The sequence below is a fragment of the Cyprinodon variegatus genome, unplaced genomic scaffold (assembly GCF_000732505.1).
Source record: "Cyprinodon variegatus isolate N-32 unplaced genomic scaffold, C_variegatus-1.0 Scaffold68, whole genome shotgun sequence".
Classification (NCBI taxonomy): domain Eukaryota; kingdom Metazoa; phylum Chordata; class Actinopteri; order Cyprinodontiformes; family Cyprinodontidae; genus Cyprinodon; species Cyprinodon variegatus.
This window is the reverse complement of record NW_015150521.1, coordinates 702,262-720,790: the sequence shown is the minus strand read 5'-3', so window position 1 is coordinate 720,790 and position 18,529 is coordinate 702,262. Positions and strand designations below refer to the sequence as shown.

The window sequence follows — 18,529 nt, the reverse complement described above, 5'->3', positions numbered from 1 at the left end:
CCATGAAAAAGCAATCTAGGAAGTTAAATGAATCCGAGCAGTGGTGTGTGTCTGCAAGGAAATATTAGACCTCCCTGCTGCTAAACCAGACTAGACAACAAACATTAAGTGTCCGACTGCCTAAAACTCTCTTTAAAATGTATTTCTTCTTATGTTTCCTATGTTTGAAGTCAGAAGCTTCATAATAGGAATCTTCCAATTCTTTCTACAATTGATTAGCGCTATTAAGAAGTGCATTAAGCCATACAAAAACAGCAGTGGTACAATATGTGAGTGGATTACAACCTGCAGACTGAGTATAGTTTTTCAGGAGGGAAAAAATATCTGATTTTAAAAAGATCCCTGGTGGCACACCAATGTCTATATAATTAATCTATTAAACAAATTGTAGTGATGCATACTTAATGTTGTCAGGTTGATTATAGTGTTTTGGAACTAAATAGCAACCAACGACACCTTGTTTTCCAGTGGTATAAATATAATATGACACAAAGGTCAGTTTCTGCTCACCACAAGGGAAAAACAATAGGAAATGCCTTGCAGGTGGTGCTGATATGTGTAGATTTGAGTAGTTCAGGGAATGGGTAACTTTGTTTAAACATGTCCATACCTACATATAGTAGAGTGCTGACAGTTTCACTCTAATTAACACAACTTTTCCAGGAGTGCCACTAATTGTGATGTATGATGTAGCAGGTTAACACCTTAAATAAGCTTTCACACAATTGACTTCCACTTTTTTTTTTTTAAAGAACCCCTGCTAAATTCCTCTTTAACTAATGAGCAAATCTGAGGTACAGGTTTAGACGTTAGATTTAGAGCTATATGTTGACTAGGTCAACAAAATAGTTTTTCAGTGATAAATCCATCATATCAAATATACAACAAGCATAACAATTACTTCATTACAAAAAATATAGACTAAGAACATTCATTATCGACTATCCATTAACTTCTAAAATATAGTTCAACTGAGACAGCATAGAGTTGCACAGTGACAGGATGTTCATCTTCCAGTAAGAAAACATCCTGATTCTCTTTTTGTTTTGGTATAATTACCAAGCAAACAATACATTAGGGAAAAAAGTTAGATATTGTAAACATTGATACAAGTACAAAAGCACATGTCGCAATATGTGGTCAGAAAACATGAAGACAACCAGTACCAACAGTTCCTAGTCCTCCTCCATCGACTTCTCAATCTCCTTCAGCCTGCGGACAAACTCCTGAGCCTCCCTGTCTCCCGTGCGAGCATCCAGCATCCTCATGATTGGCTTTTCTAAGATAGAAACAGAGAGAACACACGTGGCTTTTTATATTCTTAGAATTTCCCCTAAAGGTAAGATACAATGCTATCTCTGTGTGAGAGGATTAAAACATCCTCAGCTACTGTATTTGTACCACTGGGTTTGCTGCGGGACAAGTGCAGAATGACTGGCTGGACATTCTTTCCGGCAGCCGAGGCGTTTGGTCTCCCTGGCCAGCAGAAGTCGCTAAGAGGAGCGACAGCTTCTCCGGCAAAGTCGTTGGTAGACAGCCAGTCATAATCCATCACAGTGAAGGTCAGACAAGCGTACCTGTGTCTGTACTGTTCAGGACTGACATGACTGGAAAAAAATAAAAATGCAAACAAATGAAGAACACAGTAACATATTCTGTCATGCTGCATACATACTTATTCAACATTGTGTCATGTAACAAAAATAAAATATTAAGCAGCATTATTAGAATTTTATGTAATGGACAAACACAAAGCAGCACAAAATCATGTATTTCCCCTCTTTACTCTGACTCTTCCAAAGAAAACTCTCTTAAACCAACTCTCTTCTCTGCAAGATGTTACCTAATTAGTCTACAGTTCAAACTCACTGTAAATCCAGTTGTTCTGTGAAGGCTTTGATCTTTGTTAGAGCACTACTAAAAAAACAGCATCATAGACACCAAAATAAAATAGTCATGCTGGCCAGGAATAAAGTTGTGAAAAGCTCTACAGTGGTTTTCAGGTCAATATGACACGGCTATCCAGAAAACTCAAATGCTGGATAAGAAGGGAATTAAGAACAGAAGAAGGATCTAGAGCTAAAAATGAAGAATTTGTTATTAGAACAAATTATTATAAGCACATTAATGTGCAGTTTGCCATAAGCCCTGTAGGGGGACACTTGGAACAAGGTGTTTTGGTTCTTAATGACTTTTTTAGCTAATGCTAAAGCTTATGTTGTAGCAGAAAATTAATAACCTAATTAACGCCACTTGTAACATTTAAACATGGTGGTGACAGCATTGTGCTGATCAGTTGATGGAAAGGAAAGGTGCTTGTAGCTAAATATAAGAAAACCTGTAAAAGGCTGTAAAAGGCTGCAAACAACTTTAAAATGGGGCAGAGGTTCATCTTCCAGCAGGAAAACAACACTGCCAGAGCTCCAGCTGAGTGGTTTAGATAAGCTAAGCAAAGTTCAGCTATGTTAGCACAAAGAATGGGAAAAAAACTCTACAAAGCTTTTGGATACAAGCCCCGAGATTTGAAACTGTTAAAGAATGAGAAACAGTTTTTTTATTCATTAAAAGAATTGGAAACCCTATATGTTTCTGTTTCTAATTTAGAACCATGTGACATTTTGTGTTGGTTTATCAAATAAGATTCAAAGAAGACAGATTCAAATTTTTCTAGTTCAATTTCAAGTCATTTTATTGTCGCCACTCAGACCTACATGGGCAAGCCTTCAAAGAAAGAAATACCCCCCCACACACACACACACACACATTAACTGTCGAACAAAATTGTCTGCTAAAATCCCTGACAGCATGCAGTGACCATTAAACCAAGTGACATTAAATATTTCAGATTTAAAGAAATGCTGCTGAAAATAATTGTTCTATGAAAAGCAAAGGAAGGAGGATAAAATCATAAACAGTGAGAGTTTAGAACTAATATAGCACATGAAACAAAGGAGTTTTCCAGTCTGTTTGTTTTAGGCTTCGGGATTCTAAATCGCTGAAATAATTGGTTGTAGCATCAAAAAGGTGGAGGACTTTGAGCTGAATAGAAATCTCTCCAAAGCAACCAAACTAAGGGATTTCACTCACAAATAAAATAGTTCATCAAACACCGGGTGCAGCGTCTTCAGCTTCACTTGAGTGCGTTGACTCTTGGCTGCTGGAAAGAGGTGGTGAGGACAAAGCTCCACAATGACAAAGGGGTCACTAAGACCTGAGGAAGAGGATCAAAGCATGAGTTGATTTTTGACTAACAGGCTTCTGTCTACTTTCTTTCTTTTTCATACCGTTGGCATCCAGTGCGATTATGTCCGCAGCATGCAGAATCTCCACAGTCAGTCTCTGCTCTGGAGGGTCATAGTAGCATTTCACACTGATCCGACCATAAGGCGTATGTTTGAGTGTTTTCTGCAACATCATTAGTAAAAGAAACACATATTCACCAACCAAGCAAAAACAATAATCCACTAACATAGAAGATCCTTTCTTTTTTTCTCACAACCTAAAAAATTATTCACATTTTGTGTCAATATCTTGCATTACTTGATTGCATGATGCTTTTAGGATCTTGAGAAAAGACACTTTCAATCTATTTTAAAGTGATGGACCGCAGCGTATTCAATCAATACCTCTCTATCCACTTTAATAAAACTGTCTCTTCGGGGAACTTAACACACCTGGAGGGAAATCTTCTCCAGGTAGTACTGCTCAATCAGATCAAAGGAGGAGCATTTATTTAGTCTGAGCTCTTCATCCAACGCCTAAACGACAAAGATAAACAGTTAAGGAAAGGATGTAATTTTACCAAACCAATAAAACTCGGCAGGCAGATTTGCTTAACTACATACCTTGTAGTCTCCACTTTTCATGTCTTCCAAGGACAGACCATCTCCCTTGACATGGAAGAACTGCAACAGGGTCTAAAACATTTAAATGACAACAAAAATAGAGCAAGCCTGCTGTGAGTCATTCCACAAGCCCCTCTAATAGGAACAGGCTTAAGTCTCAGCTTCGAGAAGATGTTGTTCACACAAACATTATGAAACCTCGGGCAGGCAAACGTGATATTTGTGGAGGAAGGTGTGGAAGGATGGTGCAAACGGCTGCTGAATCCCAACTTAGTCTACTTGTGTGCCTGGCCCTGACTTCTGATGGAAATGTGTGACGTCCCCTGCCAGCTTGCTGAATTTGTTGAATAAACAACAGTTTCCACATTGTCATTCATAAGGGAGCTCATGTTGGCACATAGCTGCAATCTGAAGACCTCATGAATATCTGACATATGCTAAGTAGTGCATTACATCTAGCATACAGAGAGGGAGATTATTAAAGTAGAACGATGTGATACTGACCTCAACTGTATATTGGAAGCGGTTGTAGAACTCCACTTGAACACCCCTGTTTTCTGTAACCGCATCCAGGATCATTTGGAGAAGAAGCTCCCACATGCTCTGCAGAACTCTGTTAGACAATAAGCATGAGGGACGCTCTCAAACCACCAACCCCCACAGACAGAAAAACGTGAAACCCTGTTTCCAAAATCATGTTGACAAAACCCACACTTCTTGGAGGGAACAGGAATGTGAACATATTAAATGTTGAACTAAAATAATCACTTGTTTTCAAAGCTGTTTTGCAGTTTTAGCCAAAACCAGATTAATGTCCAAACACTTGTTACAGCGCCAGGTCCTCCTCCTGAAAAAGATGCCATCTTTGGTAGCAGCCTGTGTTTCTCCAAAAGGAAATATTATACAGACTTAATGGGAATTTTATAGAAGCAAAAAGTTTCTAAAGACATGTGGAATTATGACCCCTTATGTAGTCATGCATGCTGTCGCTACAGGGTGCTGGTAATAAACAAAAATAATAATAATAAAAAAAAAAAAAAAACAGATGGTGTCCTCTCTTTTTAGGCTGGAGGAAATGCTGTCCATCATTTCTCAAATAATCGACTTGGAAAGGTTGTATGTTTACGGGACATATTTCATATGTAGCTCCAACCTGCTGGCTTTGCCTCAGTTCAATAAACTGAACATTTTTCCTGTGTTTTCTATTAGGAACTTGCAGGAGACAGAGTGGATGGTTTACCCACTTTAAGGGCTAAACCATCATAACAAATAACATACCTATACTAACTATTGTTTCTGACAAATATATTCTAAGTCATAATATGTACTGTTATTAATCATGCAGCACACATATTCCATGTATTTGTCAATGCTTTACACTTTTGTGCTTCAAATATTCTTATAGCTTTGCCACATTTTGCTATGTTACAGCTACACGCTTTTGCATGTTTTCCATGCAATTTATGTGACAATAAAAATCTAGATACGTTTGGTCATTCCTTCCTGCACAGTAGTGCAAGTGTTTTTGAGAACATTAGTTTCAAATTCTCATCACTAAATTGTCAACTGATATATGTCTGGATTTGGGCTGCATCATTCTAGAAGCTGGAGCTATTTCAGACAAAAGGTTAGACTAAAACAATCTCAAATCTTTTTTAGCCTCTAAAGGTTTTTGTAATTCTGTAGTTAGCTATATCAGTCTTTTTCTTAGCAGTTTCTCTGTGCATGATGAAGAAAAGTCTGTGGCATTGTTGGTTTCGTTCCAACTTTCATTGCAATTTCTTTCGCCACTGTTCCACTGTCACTACCCCATCTGTACCGGTATGATGATCCGTACCATCATGTTCATTTGCATATGCGCAACCAGACATACATCCAGGTTGCCTTTGATTGTCCTTTATAAAACAGACTGGTATTACGTTATTTCCTCATATTTCCTGATTACAATAAGCATACAAACTGCAGAGCAGAAAAGGTTAATAATTAATGTTCTAAATTAAATTAATATATAATGCATTTATATCCTTTCTGTATTATTAATAATCTGCCCAATCTGTCCCAGATATGGGATTCTATTCTACCTCCTCCAACTAAATTTATCGGGTTTGGATTGTTGCATAAATGTAGCATTTTTGAGCTATATGTTTGCTTTAATTGAACTTTTTATGGTATATAGTGCATAATCTTTATAAAAACATAATTACAATGCAGAAAAAATAGTGCAATCATATGTTTGCTGAACTGCACTGAGCATGTCCAATAATGACAGACAAGCAGTTATATATTTTTTATAAGATGAAGTTAAGCGTTTTTGCTGATTTAATAATAGAAAGTAATACTTTGAGTATCCTAATTAGATTATTCATGACGACCTGGGTAAATATCTGCTTACTGTACACGTGGGCAAATGAACTGATGGTATGGATCATGCTCCCTGTAGAGATCGGGGAGTGACATCAAAAACAAAGCAGTGAGGTGACCATCCATCATCTGACACGCTTGTCCCAATTGGGGTCGCGAGGGGTGCTGGTGCCTATCTCCAGCTATCAATGGGTAAGAGGCGGGGTACACCCTGGACAGGTTGCTAGTCCATCGCAGGGCAACACAGAGACAAACAGGACATACAACCATTCAAGCACACAATCACACCTAAGGAAAATCTAGAGAAGCCAATTAACCTATGTTAATGTTTTTGGACTGTGGGGGAAAGACGGAGAGAACCCACACATGCAAACTCCATGCAGAAAGACCCGGGGCCAGGAACTGAACCCAGTACCTTCTTGCTGCAAGGCAGCAGTGCTACCCACTGTGCCACTGAGCAGCCCACCTAGGTGACATGAATAGAAAATACACATATATACAATATATTTATACCTGCTCAGATTTTCTTTGACAAGGTTTGCTGTCAGGATGAGCATAGTGTCTTGAAGATACTTCATAAGGGGGGAAACAGCCTGAAAAATAGGCCACGTGTCACACATAAAAACTCTCTAACAAGTGAAATGATCAAATATTTGTTGCTACATACGTCGTCATTGTTGATGGAATCTGGGGACAAGCTGATGTGCTGAATGTAGCGGCGCAGCTCAGGCAGCATCTGCACATTTAATGTTCAGTTGTTAAACAACACATGTTTTTTTTTATTTATTTATAACTATCTACTAAAGGACAGATGTCTCAAATATTTAGGTATGGCAGTAATTTTTTTAACAGCATTCTGGTGGCAAAAGATAAATTGGATGTTTGAATGAAGAAAAAAACCCAATGTACAAAATAATGTACAGGTATTTTCATGATTAGTAGTTATACCACTCTGTATATATTCTAATTGATACCAATATAGTCCGATGGTTGAGGGTAATGTTTCACCTTATCAGTGAGCAGAGTGATCAGACGTTTTACTTCTCTTTGCAGGTCCAGGTCCATGTTGAACAGCTGGCCATTTAGGGCCTTGTAAACCTGCTCTTTCCCCTCCACCCCACAGGACTCTTCCATGGCTCGCTCCACGCCAGCCCAGCCGAAGTCCCGGGGCAGCTGAGCCAGGAAAACACGCACGTGCTCTACGTTGTTCAGTCCAATGCAGAGCTAGCAGAAAGCCAAGAGGAGCAGAGAGGGAGAACCAGAAGGGTGGTGGTAGAGATAAAAAGAAGGAAAAGAAGCAGGGCTACCAAGAAGTAGAGAGATGGGTCGTGGGTGTAAATGATTTATGACTATGTAACGGCTTTATTTCTTTGTGCATACATCTGTGCCCTCATACTGAGCTTACAAGGAGGAACTTTTTGCTTTAAAAACCATATGTGCCCTCCCCTTGCTCTTCCTCGCTACAGGCGCTACCTGTACTATGAAGCTCTTGTGGTCTCGGCCCAGCTGGTTCCTCTCAATCTTGCGCGTCATCATCTCTGAGTAGCAAACAGCTTCACTGCAGAAGTTCTGTGGGACACATAGCCAGGGGGGGCTTATACAATGTTTCGGTATCTTTGTATATGATAGCACAGCAGGAAAAACTGATGATAATTTTTTATAGAAATTAAAGTATAAAATCCATGACATTCATTTGTTCTTAACAGTGTTGAGTAAATCCTTTTTAGAACCCCTTTTAGACCAATTGCTTCTGCAAGTCTTTTAGAGTATGCCTCCAACCCCTCATGGGCCTTACTACTACCTAACAGATGCAAAAACATGCAGTTGGAGCTCTGGCTGTGTGTTCTAGTGTTCCAAATGTTTTTCCCCTTTCAACCACATACTGTATATGTTACCTTGTGCTGGCTTATAAACATATCAATTTATCAATTTAAAGTTTGTGCGTGCAATATGGAAAACAAAAGGAGAAAACATCTAAGGGATAACATGAGTCTTCTTTAAACTCTTGCTGCATGTCTTCTAAGCATCATCTCTTTATGACTGCAGGATATGAGTATGCATGTGTGACAATGCTAAAAGTGGCACTCACGTCTGTCAGACGAGTGACAAAGATGAAGGCCCCCGCAGAGTCTGGCCAGGCCAGCTGGAGCCAGATTTCGCGTACCTGGCTGAAGCAAGCTGTCACTTCGACTGCTGATGAACTGTGTTTGGCTTGTTGCACAGGCTGAAGCTGCTCACAGAACACATGCTTTTTAATGATTTTACAAATCAGAAAATTAATTGATTCAGTTAAAAAAGTATTTTGGATTTATGATTCAATCAGGAGGTTGAGCACAGGATATTTTTTTATATTTAAAGTAAAATAACAACTTTATACAATAAAAAATTAAAAATGATTCAATAATTCCTTGATTCTCTTAATTATGCTGTTATAGGCTTAGACTGCTGGAGGATATAGAGACCACTCTCTCTCTGTTCTCCCATTCTCCAGTATTTATTAATTCAACCCCTAACTTTTTGTTCTCTCAGCTTTTACAGTTATAGTAGCCTCATCTGGTCTGTTCCTGTTTGACTGTGACATCATCCTGGAGAGAAATATCAGCTGTGCTGCTGCCATTGATATCTTTGTTAATAGATTTTGGAGTGTAGTCCTTTTTCTTTTACCATGACTAATTATGTGTGCTCTCTGTCAGCCTCTTACATTGGAACTGGCTAGAAGCTTGTTTGCCTAGCTTTGTCGTTCCGTGATGGGGCCGTCTGTGGAGTTGGCTAACAGTAACCTTTTCTATATCTGATTCTTTCTGTATCTCTGCTTTGATCTTTTTGTACCCCAGTCGGCCTCGGCAGATGGCCGCTCACAGTGAGCCTGGTTCCACTGGAGGTTTCTTTCTGTTAAAGGGGAGTTTTTTTTTTTCCTCTCCACTGTCGCTACAAGCATGCTTGGTGTGAGTGATTGCTTTCGAGTCAAGGAGTCGATGCAATCAGCTGGTTTTCCTTAGATAGAAGCTTTGAACCAATTTGACTGTATGATCTGGTTTAATTGTCTCTGTAAAGTGCCTTGAAATGACATGTGAATTGGCGCTGTAGAAATAAACTGAATTAATATTAAGCTACAACAAAAATATTATGATGAGGACTTAAAAACATTGAAATTAATACTAAACTTAGTTCCACACGCCTATGGGTTATGGACTTAAACACAGTGGATGTTTGTTTCTATTTGTAGGTCCTGTCATCCCAGACCAACTGTTTTTAATTATCTAATTAATTGCCTTTGAAGTGCAGAAGTGGCCCACCTGATCTGTGTCCACTGCTTTGCGGATTCTGTCACAAGACCTGTCATGAACAATCTGCAGGAACTTATGAATCGATGACTTGAACCAGTTATGAAAGCCTGTTAGTGCCAACATTTTGGCATCCCTATTTGAGAAGAGCAGAAGTGTTTATTAATAAAACAGATGATAAAAAAGATCAAGACCTGAATAGTTGTCTGAATTAAACAAACTTGAGGGGAAGAAACTCTCGAAAGCCTTTGAGGATCTTCAAGGACATGAAGAGTTCGAAGATGGTTTCCCCCATAGTCTGAGTCAGTCTGGAGCTCTCCTGCTCCAGAGTGCCACAAACCCTCTCCATTGCTACATTTACATCATCTGCTACCTGCCGGGAGGAAAAATTGGAAAGAGGCAGAGTCAAATTTAGCAACAACAACATCGCAGCATGACTCACAGAGACTTCAGAAGACATTTTCACCTCGTTTCAAAGACTCACCTGTTTTTCCAACTGCCTGTATGATATGCTGAAAAAATCTACTTTCACGGCACTGTGAGAGCAAAAGTTGAAATGAAATGAGACTAAATACAAAGAGAGCACACAAACAACTTTTCACTAGGTTTCACAAAATTTACACACTGAGCTACTAAGTAGCTAGCACTACTGCCTTTAGTAAAACAAGAAAAAAAACAATATAAAAAAAAATATTCACCTGTAAAAGACTTTGTTGTAGATGTTTTGGGCTCTCTGTAGGTCTGCACAAACAGCATCGATCACATGTACCAGTTTTTTCAGCTGCTCTTCCAGAGACTGAATTATCAAAAAAAAAAAAAAATAATTGATGGTATATATATATGAGCCTCGCTTACTCAAATGGCATGATTTGTAGCATTACATATAAACTTACCCCTTCCTCTGGTTTATACTGAGCTATTAAGCTTTCATACCACTCAGACGTTCCTTTCTGTTAATAAAAAGAAAACATAAAAAAAAATAGATTTGTCAGGTAATGCCAGAACATTTCAAGACATGTTATCTTATTAAAATGAAGTCAGTTTCAAACTTTTAGTTTATTATTATTAATAGAAATGTTTTGATTCTGTCCAAAATCAATTACAAATGTCTTTCACACTAGAATTACAACTATCATGTTTCCGTTTTAAAAGGTTTTGATGTACTGCATTTTCTTTTATTATTTACATTATCACAATGTCCCTCTGTTTAAAATGGTATTTATTTTCCAAAAATTGACACTTCCACTACTAGCTTTGTAAAAAAATATATGTTTTACCAATTTTCAACTACTCTTGAATGGATTTTATCATATTTTGTCTAAACTAAATAAATAACCCAACAGTTTAGAGCTGAAATTGATTATACAGTAATACAGATGTTCTATTCTGTTATAAAGGCTGCTCCATTGTTACCTTGACAGCAGTGGTGATGTCCAAATGAAGCTCATTTCGGAGAGGACAAACAGTCTTAAATGCCCTCATGTTTTGCATGTAGCCAATCCCCCTGGCATGCACAGACAGGAAAAAACCAATTACACCACAAAATTGCTATTCAACTCATCACACGGTGACACATTGTTCTCAGAGTTTAGCAAGTATAATGGCTGCAATCTCACTAAATGAATTTCAGTCTAATTGTATGCAGGAGTCTGGGTTATTTATGAAGGAGGGTAAAGATATGTGCTGGGTGTGTATGAGAGTTTTTATGAATGATTATTTTTAAGCTATGTGGTCTAACCCTTGACCAATCAGTAACTTATGGAAACGTGTAAATATGAGGACTTCATTACAGTTCCCACATATGAATGAATTTAGTCATTTTAGATTTTCTGTAAATCTGAGTGTCATCCTTATTATACATCCTAAGAATGCTGCACACATTTTAATGGCTTCATGTTTGTGATTAGAAAGCATTAAAAACAATCAAATGCAAAAATTTTGATCAGTGGATTTTTGCAGATTCAGAGGCATCATCAGCAGTGGTGGCTGGCCAATAGAGGGTGCTAAGCTACCGCCCCACCCACCTAATAACCTCGATTTACTTAGTATACTATAGTATACGCTTTATTGGTGTTTGGCATAAGTCTATTGTGAATTTATAGCCCCCCCACCGGGGAAAACTCCACCAGCCGCCACTGGGCATCAGTAGCCTATTTTAATTGATCTCCTCAAGCTAACCTTTGAAAGAGAAGCGGTGGAAACACATCATTTAAGAAACTTCTACACATTTCTATTTGTTCTTACTATATTTTAAAAGGACACAAATATCTTTAGGTTTATTGCGTTGTGCAATATGAGTGCTGTATATGTTACAATTTTGTTGCAACTCATATGGAAACCCAGCATGATAAAAAATGAAAAATAATATTAGGATAAAATGATAATATGTCAAATTACTGAGAAACAAAATTCATCCTTTTTTAGCTTTCGATCAACAATTTTGAGTAAGAAACAAACGATAATTATTTTGTTTCATATGAATAATGAGAAATGATCAAGATAATATCATTGTAAAATACCGTGATATTACTGCTGCCTGCACAGAGTGTGACTGACTGGCTTTAGTCTCTCTGTGTTTGTTGGAGTGAAAAGGGTTGTTGGTATGGGAGGCGAGAGCCTGATGTGATGGGGGTGTGACTTTACCTCAGCATGAGCTCGTAGCGTGTAATGGCAGCAGCACTTGTGCAGGGGAAAACCTGACGCATGTTCTTCATCAGGCACACGCAGTGCTCTGTGTACAGTCTGAAGCTGTCTGATAGCTGCCTCTCCTGGACATAGGAAGGGCCCTCAGTTATAGCTTCCAGTACACTGGCTGTGAGACATTTTTGGCTGAACCAAAAACCTTGGTCAATGCTGGTGAAGGGCTGAGCTAATGAGGTGACCGTTTCTAGGTGATGAATGTTTTTTTTCCCCCATTGTGAAGCTTATAATGCTGAACCTACCAGGTCTCCCCTCACCGCAGGAGGATCCCACTCTGCATCGATGGTCCTCAGGAGGCGCAGCAGCAGGGAGTAGCAGAGCCTCTGGTTCCGATGGTGGCTGCTGTAGCACTGCCAACGCCTGCATAAAACAAAGAGAATATGAACCTTTGCAGCCAATTGCTTTAGGTCTTACTTTCAATGAAATCAGTGTTATCCATTGGAATTAATACCTACACAATAGCCTGCTGCAGAGGTGAAAGATCAGTTTGCACAGCATGGTGAGTTAGAATAGTCCACGCTGGAGGAGAAACCTGTCCATTCCAGTTGTATGGCTCTCTCTGTGGTTTTAAAAGAACTACAGTATAATTTCAGTCAAACTTATTGCAACGTAAGAAGACTAATTTTGCCAAGATGGAATATGGTTGTTTTTGACTTGGTACCAAGACCTAAATAATGCAAATGATTTGATACCAATGTAGGTTAAAAAGACATTATGGTGACAGTTTCTAACTACTGCGAAATCAGAAGGAAACATATGTGGTTTCCCTCATAGGAAGTTACAGCAAAAAAAGGAGCAACGGAGCACAGACAATTGTATTTATTCTTGAAAGACCTGTAGTTTAAGTAAAGCACAAGTTCTACAGCTGCTGGATGCATTTGCCCCCTCTGGCAACAAGATGAAATAACACCAGTAATGTGCCCACCGATAGGAGAAGAGGAAAAGCATGGTAGTCTGCAGCTGCACAGGTCTTTAGTTCAGGGGGGTTATGTCATTTCAGGGAAGGAAGTTATAGATATTTAAGTTATACACGTGGATGAAATTGTCATACCCCTTGATTGATGAAAGAAAACCTCACAATGGTCGATGAAATAAAGCGAATCTGACAAAAGTAATAATAAACAAAAATGAAAAAAAAAAGAAAGTCAGAGATCACTTTTCAACCTGGCCTCATCAGAACTTGAAGTTAATCTTTAATCTTCATAAGGGCTGGTTATACTCCTACAGCAGTGTGTCGCAGTGAGCTTGTCGCAGGTCCCTTTAGTTTCAATCTTTTCTAGAGGCATCATCCTTTTTTGTCCAGGTCTGTTTAATCTTTTTTTTGGCATTATTTAAAGGCTTGGTGCAAAATCAATGTCTGAGTTTCATGTGCTCATTTCTGTAGTTTTCATTTATTATCATTATTGTCAGATTCAAATTAATTTTATGGCTACTGTGGATCTTTCATTCACTAAACGTGGGGTACAAATGATTTTTTCTTACCTTTTTAGCAAAAGACGACCAAGTGCTGGTCCCTATTCATCCCAGGGTGGATCTGGGCTCCCTTGAAAACTTCCCAAATATTTATTCTCGTCTTATTCCACCACTCCGATTTCACTCTTTTCCTGGTACTAGACAAAAGTTTTGGTCTTGTTCTCTTATGTGGAGTCTTAAATCGTTGTGGTCTAAACTTGTGGTCTATTGTGATCCACCTTCAAAAACAACTGCTTGAGTTCTCTTGCTAATGTGTCATTGGCAGCAGAGACTTAACAAAGTAGTCCGATAAATGAGTGTGCAGGGCAAGACACCCACAAGCACATCCAAGGAGTCTGACCAAAATCTCTCTCTTATGGTCATACTTTTACTTTTAAACTTGCTCAATGCTCCTTTAAGCATTTATACCAACAAACTAAATCTAAGCTAAATGCAAAGACTAAATAATTTTTCCTGAAACCCTATAGCTGCTGACAGCGAAAGATTTTGTGAAACATAAAACCCTGTCACAGTTTTTTAATAGGTGTGCAGGTTTTGATGTGATGCTATACAGAATAATGTGTTTATGCTCAGATCAATCATATGAAATATATGACATATCTGTGTTCCACTGGTTCCTGACCACAACTGCAACTCTTTTTGGTTTTGTTTGTGATTCTTTTCCCCTATTGAAGAATGAAATGTTCATCTGGGAATTGAATTGCTTTCAAGTGGTCATAAAATTATCCCATTTTGAGAACAGTAAACCATCAACATGTATCATAGTGTAATATTAAATGCTTTTTTTAACTGGGCCATTGCTTGGGTTGTATAGCTGCATTGATTGAATGGCATCAATGTGCTGCAGATTAAATGAAGTGTGAAAGCTATGGCACTCATATGGAAGAATATTTAGGCATGTTCAAACATCTATGGCACGCTGGCTTATACGCTGATCAAACAGTGTATGCTACATTGGGAAAGCACAATAGCAGTATTATTTGTCTGACAGTTAATCAGAACTTTGTAGGCATGTTCTAGAATAAAGAGATCATATCGATTATCTTCAGAGATAAATGTAAAAAAAACTAAGTCTTCACTCATCCCTATATTCTTTAGGTTTTGCTTTCATTATCTTTTAAAATAGTCTAAAGGGTTTTCTGAGGGATTTAGGTTGACTTCATCATCATAAGGAATTTGGGCATTTTTTTTGCCACTCAACTCAATAGCTATAAATCAGTCAGACTTAAAAGATTTGCTTAAATGTCTCTGCATGTAAAAAAGCTAGCATAATTTAAAAAGGATTCAGTTAAGTCTCAGTACGCTAGCTGATCTGTGCAGGTGGTAGGTAATAGATTGGATAATGATGCAACTCGATATCAAAATAGCATGTTTGCAGAACAAAGTATTCCCCTATGCCAAACGATTGCTGAATGTAGATTAACCCTCACGTTATGACCCATCACCCATGACCAATAACTTGTTCGTCACAGGCTTAGTTGCCTTTTGGGAGATGTAACAAATAACTACAACTAATTACTTTTTTAAAGTAACATGCCCATCACCACCAGCTGCATAACTAAAGTACACAATCCATTGGTCAGACTTATCCTTTAGGAATTTCTGGCATAAAGAAGAACCCAAGGTTCTGTTAGTTACACTTAGACAGTAATTTATTGATCCCTTGGGAAGACTCCCTCCGGAAATTAAGGAAGTTAGAGTAAGTCATTGAGGTTATGAAGGACCAAAAACCTGCAAGATCTTCAAATTAGCACTGCCAAGTTTGACTGTAGGTTTCTTTTATTTATTTATTTTTTCCACCTATACATTTCTTTATTTTAGCCTAATAAGGGTCTAATCTGTAAAGATTTCATACAATATAGGGAGTGCTAATCAACATGGGTTAAAAGATATTGAACATGGAGTAAGTAGACATGTTGCAGGGGATCTAAAAACATTGTTTGCACGAAACAAAAGATGTGCTAACAGGTTTAGTCACCACCACCGAAGTAATAATCTTTGGACCAATAGAGGAGAGACCTAAAGTTAGCACACAGCTTCAGTCGCTTCAGCTAGTAACCACTGATCAGGCCCGAAATCTAGGTGTAGTGCTGGATTCAAACTTGAACCTCCAAAAGCATTTAAAGACAATTACAAGGTCGGCTTTCTATCACCTGAAGAACATTTCCAGAATTAAACGACTAATGTCTCAGTATAATCTGGAAAAACGTAATGCGTTTATTTTTAGTCGAATCGATTACTGCCTTAAAAGTGGATCAGACAGCTGCAGCTGATCCAGAACGCTGCTGCCCGTGTCCTCACTAAGACTAAGAAAGTAGAGCACATCACCCCAGTTCTAAAGTCCTTACACTGGCTCCCTGTATCTCAGAGAATAGACTTTAAAATACTTCTGTTAGTCTATAAATCTCTGAATGGCTTAGCACCTAAATACATCACAGACTTGCTATCAGTGTATCAACCCTCCAGACCACTCAGGTCTTCTGGCTCCAGCCTGCTCTGCATACCTAGAACCAGAACTAAACATGGAGAAGCAGCATTTAGTTCCTATGCTCCACTTATCTGGAACAAACTTCCAGAAAACTGTAAAAGTGCGGAAAGCCTGAGTTCCTTTAAATCAAGACTAAAAACACATTTGTTTAGGATTGCCTTTGACTGTTCTAGTTAAACAGTTCAACTAAAACATCATTATTTCAACTTTTTTTTTAGTCCAACTGTTTTTAATATTTTTTTTTTTGTTTCTGCATTTTTTTTATTTTATTTTTTTCCTACTTGCTTTGATTCTGTTTTATTTTCCTATATTTTAACCATGTAAAGCACTTCGCATTGTCTTTGTACTGAATTGTGCTATACAAGTAAATTTGCCTTGCCTTGCCTTACCAATTCAATGAGCAAATGGTGTGTGTAAAAGAAAGATGATAGCCATGGAGTTGGAGGTAAAATCGATAATTCTTTTTGAAATACTCTCATAATCTGATTTTCTGAACTAAATTGCAGACAGATGATTGTGAATTTAATGTTGAAATGGCTTGTAAATAAAGAAAGTGGCATACAGTGGAGGCATGAAGCAAAAACTAAGGACCTAATGAATGCTGGCAGCAAACCAAATGCTTAAGTAATATGAGCAAAACTGGCGAACAACAGGTAAATGAGACATGGGTGAATGGAATCTGCTAAATACAGATGGTTCTGGTAAACTGATATATGATTAGACAGGAAACGTACAAGGAAGAAACTAAGAGAACCAACTCAATTACAGAAATAATGAAATTAAAGACAAAACCAAATAAAAAACACTAAGAAATACACAAGATAAATTATTTGGAAGACCCATGGCAAATACCAAATGGCTAATATTGTACAATTTGGCAAGTAGCCACAAACCAAATTAAGACAAAAACCCAAATTCAATATCATTACATAATATTCAAAATTTAAAATGCACTTTACATGAATATCTTGAACTGCTACAAACAACTGTAAAAAAAAAGTAGAAAGCAACAAGGTTTTAGTTCATATATTATGCATAAAACCTTAAAACCTGTAGAAGTTCTAAACAGAAATTCTCAGCCATCTTGGTCAAGGCAACCAGAAAAACAGGTATTTCAAGTTTTTCTTGAAATATTTCAACAACAAAAAATTAGCCAATAATGATTTAATAAAACATTAAGTTGCTCAATACAGAGCTTATAATAGAAAATTGAACGAAAAAAGACAACAACTCTTACAACAGGTAAGACATCCACACTTTCAGGCAACCTCCAGTGTACCTTTACAGGCTCTGTGATGGATAATCTATGGTGGCTGTTAAGTTTCTTCTTTGGGTTTTTTTAAATTCAAATTTAGTTGTGGTGTTTTTCGTTTTGGTATCGTATAGAATTGATTCCTGCTGCATCATTCTAGGTATGCCAGCTTGCACAAAGATCTCAGATAACTTTCAAACATACTAAGTATAGATGCAAACACTTTGTTGTCAATATTTATCTGATCAAATATCACTTTGAGGTTGATACATATTTACATTACTAATGATAAGGACCCCCACCTAAACAAAAGAAACTGTTTTCACGTGTTTTAATAAACCCAAACCCTATAAGATTGAAGCCCCTAATATCTTTCTGTTTTACAGATCTGGCAGAGGCCAAGCGTGAAGAGAAACTCAACTCTCTTTTAAAAGGCACTTACTGTAAAAGCCAAGTTGGCTTTTGATACCCATTTGTCTCATAAAAAAGAAGGACTTTGTATGTAACAAGATTTCTTTGATAATTTTTGTGTCATGATCTGAAAACAAATCTTTAGGCTCAAAAATATATTTTTCCATTCCTATTTGCGTATAATGATTCAATGATTGCTCACCTTAACCTGAGCATGCTCATACTCCACAATCTGACGGAGAAGTTTCTTGTGGATGGAGACATTTGTTTCCCTCTTTGATAATGTTGTGTCTCTCTGAAGTTAGAACAAGTATTAGATGTTGTACGAACAGACAGGTGTGTATTTAACCAAGCTTAATAAACTAAAAAAAAACCTGGCTGGTGAAGACTTTAAGAATGAGGTGACATTCTCCCTGAACTTTAGATGCACTGGACCGGGGCTCCAGTTTAAACCAGGTGTCATGTCCGCCAACAGGAATTTCCTGCAAAAAAAAGAAGCCAGTTTCAAGTTAACTTCCCATTTGATGTAGCATGTTATGATGTAGTAGTGCAGCATGCTATGTGGACAGACACTGACTCACATTCAAAGGGATGTTGATGCATCCAAGGAAGTCATCAACGTTCTCCTCAGACCCTGATGATGCTGATCCATTTGAACGCACTGACTTTGCAATTTGCTTAAAATACCTGTAAAGACAGTATACAATATAATAGT

General features: G+C 37.9%; 1 protein-coding gene across 1 annotated transcript in view; it reads right to left on the bottom strand.

Moving 5' to 3' along the window:
• Positions 1-6: 6 nt before the first annotated feature.
• baiap3 (BAI1-associated protein 3) overlaps positions 7-18,529 on the bottom strand; it is a 53,291-nt gene continuing 34,768 nt past the window's right edge. The window contains exons 11-34 of the mRNA XM_015371987.1: positions 18,396-18,501; positions 18,189-18,296; positions 18,017-18,109; positions 12,646-12,749; positions 12,433-12,550; positions 12,134-12,258; positions 10,904-10,994; positions 10,384-10,440; positions 10,189-10,286; positions 9,975-10,026; positions 9,712-9,863; positions 9,503-9,626; positions 8,296-8,436; positions 7,680-7,775; positions 7,215-7,430; positions 6,874-6,942; positions 6,720-6,799; positions 4,350-4,458; positions 3,846-3,917; positions 3,675-3,758; positions 3,285-3,405; positions 3,088-3,211; positions 1,402-1,607; positions 7-1,279 (exon numbers count right to left, since the gene is read on the bottom strand). Of these exons, the coding sequence (XP_015227473.1) occupies positions 1,176-1,279; positions 1,402-1,607; positions 3,088-3,211; positions 3,285-3,405; positions 3,675-3,758; positions 3,846-3,917; positions 4,350-4,458; positions 6,720-6,799; positions 6,874-6,942; positions 7,215-7,430; positions 7,680-7,775; positions 8,296-8,436; positions 9,503-9,626; positions 9,712-9,863; positions 9,975-10,026; positions 10,189-10,286; positions 10,384-10,440; positions 10,904-10,994; positions 12,134-12,258; positions 12,433-12,550; positions 12,646-12,749; positions 18,017-18,109; positions 18,189-18,296; positions 18,396-18,501 (2,650 nt within the window). The 3' untranslated portion in view covers positions 7-1,175. The remainder of the gene's footprint in view (positions 1,280-1,401; positions 1,608-3,087; positions 3,212-3,284; positions 3,406-3,674; positions 3,759-3,845; positions 3,918-4,349; positions 4,459-6,719; positions 6,800-6,873; positions 6,943-7,214; positions 7,431-7,679; positions 7,776-8,295; positions 8,437-9,502; positions 9,627-9,711; positions 9,864-9,974; positions 10,027-10,188; positions 10,287-10,383; positions 10,441-10,903; positions 10,995-12,133; positions 12,259-12,432; positions 12,551-12,645; positions 12,750-18,016; positions 18,110-18,188; positions 18,297-18,395; positions 18,502-18,529) is intronic.